General features: G+C 38.2%; 1 protein-coding gene across 3 annotated transcripts in view; it reads left to right on the top strand.

Moving 5' to 3' along the window:
* Nucleotides 1–5,304: 5,304 nt before the first annotated feature.
* Nucleotides 5,305–7,444, top strand: part of nkain2 (sodium/potassium transporting ATPase interacting 2) — a 159,992-nt gene continuing 157,852 nt past the window's right edge. For 2 of the 3 annotated variants that reach the window (XM_058755953.1, XM_058755950.1), the window contains exon 1: nucleotides 5,305–6,727. In XM_058755953.1, coding sequence (XP_058611936.1) covers nucleotides 6,674–6,727 — 54 coding nt within the window. In that variant the 5' untranslated portion in view covers nucleotides 5,305–6,673. The remainder of the gene's footprint in view (nucleotides 6,728–7,444) is intronic. The other variant, XM_058755951.1, reaches the window with a different exon arrangement.

The following is a 7,444-nucleotide window of genomic DNA, read 5'->3' as shown; positions in this document are numbered from 1 at the left end:
GGAGGGACGGAAAGCTCTCAGATCTCATCAAAAATATCTTAATTTGTGTTCTTACAGATGTGGAGTGACATGAGGTTTAATTAATGACAGAATTTTCATTTTTAGGTAAACTAACCCTTCAATTTTAAAGTACCTCTTATGAGATTATTTTGTTATTTATTTATTTTTTGGCAAACATTTGAAGTGTAAGATGCCGTTTCATGAGCTCAAAGTACCTCTTGTGAGAATGGTAATATTCAGGTGACATTACACTAACCTCAGATAAATTGTTATATTTTATGGTGTTTTTGATATTTCTGCATGTTTGTGAATGTATTAATGTTTAAGTGCAATTCATCAGCTTTGTGTATCTTATGAGAATTAAAATGCATGATTTTGTAAGGTTTACTGTGTAGGAAATTTCAATGAATTTATCATTGTAAGGTATTTGTACAACATTGTTGTAGATTTTATTTAAAAATGTACTAAAATATGTCAGTGTTCAGTGTATCATCATTTAATATATTTTTGGCGGCAACGGCGAATAAACAATTCAGTGAGGTTGTTTTAGCAATATAATTTGCAAATATACATTTTTAGATTAGGTTAAATAAAAAAAGTATGCTACTACTATTTAAATGATTTAATTGGGCCAATAACATGGTTTGGTAGATTTAATTTTTTTTTTTTTCCAATTGGCTCAACATAATATTTCTCATAGAGCCAATGTTAACAGACCGTTGCAGAAATTCAGTTGAGCCAATGGAAAAATTTTGATGTAATCAGTCACTAGAAAATTTTTTACAGTGTTCCTTTAAACCCGCATCACCCACGTAAGCACCATGGTTCAACATGTCATTTTAAAAGTGAACCCATTTATTCATTTGATTAAGAATTCATACTCAAGTTAAGTGAATTTCTAAGTCTAGTGGCCCTCAATTTTACCCATACAGTATCACTGTAATACGTTTAGGAAGGCTGTTACAGGTTCAGCTGCAATCTTTTAGGTCTAATCATAGAGCAGTTTAAGTAATTAGGTTGTAATGAATGACGTTTAATAGGAAAAAGTAACCTTTTTCTATCTTTTCTCCGGGTTTCTATCTAGTAATGCTGGTCTCATCCACAGCACCAATCCATAAAAGCCCATCCTAAAAGCTAGCCGGATATTGATAGTGACTCAGCTGGGATTGCTCCTACTGGCTAAATTGCAAACGTTCCATCATTGTAAAGTCCACAATATTATTGGAGTTGTATAAAGATTTGGCCATGCGACGTGCTCTTTGGCAACATATCCCTCTGAACTGAATGCGGCCCAATACTGTTGGATGTGTTCATGTGTAATTAGAGTTGACAGGGCTGCAACATCCCATATTAAAGTGCTGAGATGGGCAACCCAACGCATCACTGATTCCCACTCAAGGAAAGTACAGCGGACACCTGAATGGAGTCGCAACGCAGCACAGCTGCTGCAGGGCCCTGCCTGCCGCACTTTCTTTGTTCAGATACCGTACCATCAATTAAAAACCCTGCATTGCAGACGTTCTTCTGGCATTCATTCGTTTTCAAAGCTCTCCGCTAAAAGGCACCACTAAGAGCGTCACAATGAAAGTTCAACCAATCTCTCTCTCTCAAGTTCACTGGCAGCTATCAATAGAAGCAGATGTGGAGGCCTCGGGATAGAAAATGTGCTGAAAAACACTAGGCTGTAAATGCACACTTTAAACGTGTAGGATAATTGCAGAGGTTGTGTTAACGGCCTTATTCGGTGGTAATGTGTAATGTCTGGGCTGATGGGTCAGCTGTGTTTGTAAGGCGAACACTTAACGAATACGAATAGAAAGTTGAGTGAATTGCACTGTGGTTGTTTAGACTTAGAGCTTGACTGTTAAAGGGATAGTTCACCCAAAAATGAAAATTCTGTCATCATTTACTCACCCTCAAGTAGTTCCAAACCTGTATGAATTTCTTCGTTCTGCCGAACACAAAGGAATATGTTTTGAAGAAAGTTTGTAACCAGGCTGTTTTGGGGCACCATTGACTTCCATAGTAGGAAAAAAAAATAAAAAATGCTATGGAAGTCAATGGTGCCCTAGAACTGCTCTGTTTCCCACATTCTTCAGAATATCTTCCTTTGTGTTTGGCAGAACAAAGACATTCATACAGGTTTGGAACTACTTGAGAGTGAGTAAATGATGACAGAATTTTCATTTTTGGGTGAACTATCCCTTTAACGGAATAACAATTCTGTCATTATACTGTGTAAAACATTTTTTTGAAGTAGTAAATGAAGATTGTTGGAATACATTTTACAAGAAAGTACAATTTCAGAATTCCGATTCCGAATTCCAAATTGATTGAATTTTTTATTTACAAAACTCATTGTTCTGAACCCATATGCAATTATTTTTTCCTTCAGAAACACAAAAGTTGAACATTTGGACAATTTCAACCGTTTTTGCTATAAAATTATAGTTAATACAAAAAATATTAAAAAATGTCCAAAAATATTTGTAAATAAAACTGATTTATTGGAGTACAAGAAAATACTATTTCAGTTTTTCTACTTCAAAATTTCACATTTAATTCAGTATTTGTTGCCATTTGTAATTTTTTAAGTTTACCAGCACTTTTTAAAAGAGAAAATTGTTTCTATGTTGAGTAAATGATAGATTTTTCATTTTAGGGTAAACAATTCAACTTTTGAGAGTCTTCTACTTTGTGGATTGCTTCACATAACCAGCAACTTGCATCACTTGCAAACTTTGATCAAACAGTCTGTCGCAGTGCAACAAAAAACTGGGGGCAGGAAATTATCATCAATATCTGATGGCCTTCTGGAATGCAGGTTTTAAATGATTAAAACTGGCAGTGAGCTGCAGAAGCGCTGTGGTTTCCCTAACACAGCAACAGTCATTGTGTGATGTGTTTATCTGATGCCAAGACACTGTTTGTGTGGTGAATACGATTCATCTGTTGTGCATGTGTGAAAATAACTTTTAATTCTGCTCCTTGCATTGCTGTTTCAAACTTTACTGGATAATTGTGTGTGTTATTTTCAAAAAGAAGCATGTGGAATTCTGGCCCAGGTGGACATGTTAACCTTTAAAGTAAGTATTTTAATGCAAAATAATATAATCAGCACATTTAACTTGGCATTTGACTGCCCTGACATATAATAGATGGCAGCGTTTAATGAGTTTAAGAGTTACTGAAATGCTATCCTACATCCACAAGGGGGCACTGAAACACCCAGAGGGGCCAATCACTGGCTTATTAAAAAATTAATTGAACAGCCCTTATGCAGGCTGTTATTGAACACCTCATTATTGGAGCTTATGTAATCAGCTCTCAGTGTTACACTTATTAAGACATACCGACAGGTAGCATAAAGAACGACTGATACTGTTTGTTAACATTGGCTTTGTGAACTAATTACCTCTAATATACTGCACCTCGCTGCAATCACGCATACCCGTAGTTGCAGTGTGTTGACAAATAGAGTTACTCGAGGTAATATACAAGCCTACATAATGAGTGTTCAAGGGAAGGACAAAAAAATAATACAAAATTAGGCTGTGGGACAGATGATTTATTTATTTATTGAAAATAATTGCTATATATATTCCAAAACAATCAATTAATATATATATATATATATATATGTGTGTGTGTGTGTGTGTGTGTGTGTGTGTATGTGTGTGTTAATTCATGTAAATATTTTTTGATAAAAAACATCATGAATTATTGTATATAATGATTTGTAAATTTCTTTAGCCCTTAGCTGAACCCATTGCAACTCAAAAACATCTATTTAGCATGGCAACCATCTGCTCATTTCACAAGTCTTTTATAAAAATTCCATCTCGGTGAATAATGATAATATTACGATTAAAACTGCTACAAAATTACTAGATTTCGATATGAGATGTTGTGGAACAATTGAGCATATGAACATATGTTGTTTTGCAGCAAAGTCGGCCTATTAATACACTCAAAGCCACAGCGACTGTCATATCAGTCTTGTAAATCTGTGAAATAACCATTGTTTTATTTAAATGATACAATGCAGCTTTAACATCCACAGTTCAGCCTGTCAACAAGAGTGTTTTTAAGGTGCAAAGGTACCTTTAAAAGAATAATGTCCTGATTTTTCACTGTTAGGCAGGTGAAAATCCTATGATAGCATGCTGATGGAATAAGAGCAGATCAAATAAAACATTCAGGAGAACCCAAAGTTCAACCTCACTAAAGCACAAAGCAGGAAAGTGCATCTGTCTGGTGTCCAATTTAAAGTGATAGAAGTCAGGGCTCTGCAGTAGCTCATGAATTTTTAAAGGATCGATATCTCTCCATACAGCTGCTTCAGATGCGCTGTCCTCCTTAATTTCGTATTCTTTAATGGTTCGCCCCAGTTTGCCCAATCTAGATTAAGATTTGAGGGAGCCATCAAATACAAACAGTGTGACACTCTCAGGAGGAAAATGAAAAATTTTGTGACGTGAATGAAATCAAATCAAATCATAGATCTGAATCGAAGAGAGCTATGTCTCAAAGAGTTTCAATGACTTTTAAGGGAACAAAGAATAAAAATTAATGCAAGAAAAACTAAATACTAGATTATTCATATATGGCATGTTAAAAAAAGCAGTGTTTTCTGTCATGCGCTGAGGTTAATGGTTTGCTTGCTTGGACATTGTGGAAACTTGGCAAATGTGAGGACCAGACATGATGGCTGGAAAACTCAGATAGGCCTAAATTGTGTGGCATGGAACGTTCACACAAACATTACGCACCATCGCTAATTCTATCGCTTTCCCACAAGTGAATCCAAGATTATACTGGACCAGAGGACAAGTGTGACAGGAAGGAGGGGTCCACAGTTTTGCCTGAAATCATTACCTCTGGAAATCGGAAAGTAAATACATGCTACTGCCACTCAAGATGGCTGGGAAAATTAAAGCATGTCATAAACATTGATAGAGAGACTGATTGTGTGTGTGTATTTCTTTGTGGGTGTGGGCTTGTGCTTGTGCTTATGCTTATGTCTAGTGATTGCATGGCACCAGCAGTAACTTTAAGTAGGCCTACTATACACATTTATGATTATAAAGTGTTTATGTATAGTGTGTTAAATATACATTACATATTATTACACGCCTCTATGGAATAGGACTTGATTCTGATTGGTCAATCGCGACATTCGTATATTTCCTAATATTTGCAGTCACCAAATGCTATATATCAATCCGCTCGAGTGATGGGAACTACTTTCATGCCTCACGTCACATCGCGAACTCGTATCGTTTCATAAAAACAATATTGCGCTTCAGTTAGCCTATCGACTTTACTAAAAGTAACCTCGGAAGCCTTTGGTTTTATTAAAATTACTTTTAATAGTGTCGCAGTGTTTGTCTTGTTGCCAGGCTCGTTAATTCGTAGTGGATTTTTTCTTAGCGGAAGCTAATATAAAGTTATTTTGACTTGAATAATTTTTTATGTTTACCTTTTATTATAATTAGGCTATTATTGTTGTTGTGTTTGACCATGTAGGCTAATACGCGGGATAATAGCTACAGTAAGTTCGTTATCGCGAAATAAATCCCTCCATAAGCAGCCAAAACGATAGGCCTACTGTACAAAAAGTCTCTTCAAAAGAACCTTTCAAGTAGGCTACACTAATGGAATCTTACGAAACGAATTGTTATATTGCTAACAAGAACATTTCTTTTCATTGTAGACTTTGAAACCCGAGGGCGCCGTTTAAATTCAGACCTGGAATTTCCTGAGGGCGAATGAAGCAATTACAGCCCGTTATATATCTGCATCTTGCCCATTGACCCCCGACACCACACAGTCATTATTTCCATATCGTGTTGCTCTCACGCCCACTGAGAGAGGGAGCAGAGAGCTCATCCGGCGCATTGGGGGACGTCCAGGTCCTCATCTGCGCTCTGTACAGCATCAGCACCAGCCGCTGCGTGAGAAACAAACCGAGTCGCATCCCCGCTGAGAGCAGCACCGCGTGCGCTTCATTCAATCTGGAGCGTCAGATGGTGCAAGATGCACCGCTTCTTTGTCCTCCTCTACACCCGGACTGTGCAAGTTAACGCTGGAAGGGACCAATAGCCTAGTAGTTGAGGGACCCGTTTCAGCTGCACTGAAAGGTTCCTACAGGACGAGCGCTTGGATTATTGTCCTCGTATCACCATTCCCGTGGATTTCCTGCTGGACAGCTAAACACGCGCACCGCGGCTTCCAGAGAAATAAAGCGAATCGTTTCTGTTTAAAATGTGTTAATTCGGTTTCTTTCTCGCGAGGGAGGAGCAATGAGAGCGTAAACAACACTGGGTGGCTTTGTTTCTGAGACACGGACCCGTGGAAGATCGCACTGACATGTCTTTCAGAGCCGGATTTGGAGCTACCGTTATTTCTCCACTAACTTAGAGAAGTGCTGTTCGTATCTCTTTGACTTTGCATTAGAGCTCAATTTCACTTTTCTAACAAACACATGCAGTTTTCTTCATATCTTCTTCATACATGGTGGAGCGCTTGGGATGCTTTCATCGGAAGGGCGTATTTGATTCGCGTCTATCTCCTTTGGAGTGAAGAAAGACCCCTTTAAACCCGTTGCCTCGGCGTTATCTTGTGGAGTTACAGCGACCCACGTGGAAACACGGACTCGAAGGAGGACAAGATGGGCTGTTGCAGTGGTAGATGCACGCTGGCATTTATATGTGGCATGCAATTGGTAAGTGATAAAGCTCAAGTAATTTCTAAACCTGCCGTGATGGTGATAGTTCGTGGATTCGAACCTGCTGCAACCTTCCGGTTAGCAGTTTATATGTTGAATCACCAAACAGCATTTCAATCTAATAAGAAAATGGTATATTGGTGAACAGGGACAGTCTGATTGGAGTAAGCTTGGGTGAAAGTTCATGGAGGGTTTGAACCTGCAACCTTTCAGGTTGCTCACATAGGTTTTTAATCTGAATTGGTTTCTGGACGCCTGTGCCTGGTTATTTGATGTGATTTTATACAGTTGTGGAATTAGGTCTGGTTCAGAGATGACAGTCAGCCACTTGTAATGGTGCAAAAACTGTAGTGTCTTCCAGAATCGAACCTGAGAACTCAAGAACCCAAGTATCCACCCAACAAGTGGTCAGTGATACGGCACTAAAATGTACGTGGCCGTGAGTAATCTTACTGGAAATAATATGGGGCTATATGTGGAAACCCTGCCTCGTTATATTACACCGGAGGGATGATGGTTCTCATGAAGGAAAGGGCTTGTGTCATTAGCCTGGGGCCACTATCATTTATGCTTATCTTCCCACTACCACAGGTCCTGACAGCCAATTAGGAGTTTTAAGTTAAAGAAGCAAAGCCAAGTCTCAATGACCTACTAAAGCAGAAAACGATAACTTATTGCTTCTGCTAGAGCTTGAGAGGGTTATAACCGTCAGAA

This window comes from Onychostoma macrolepis, chromosome 20 (assembly GCF_012432095.1).
Source record: "Onychostoma macrolepis isolate SWU-2019 chromosome 20, ASM1243209v1, whole genome shotgun sequence".
Lineage (NCBI taxonomy): Eukaryota > Metazoa > Chordata > Actinopteri > Cypriniformes > Cyprinidae > Onychostoma > Onychostoma macrolepis.
This window is presented reverse-complemented; position numbering and strand designations above follow the sequence as displayed.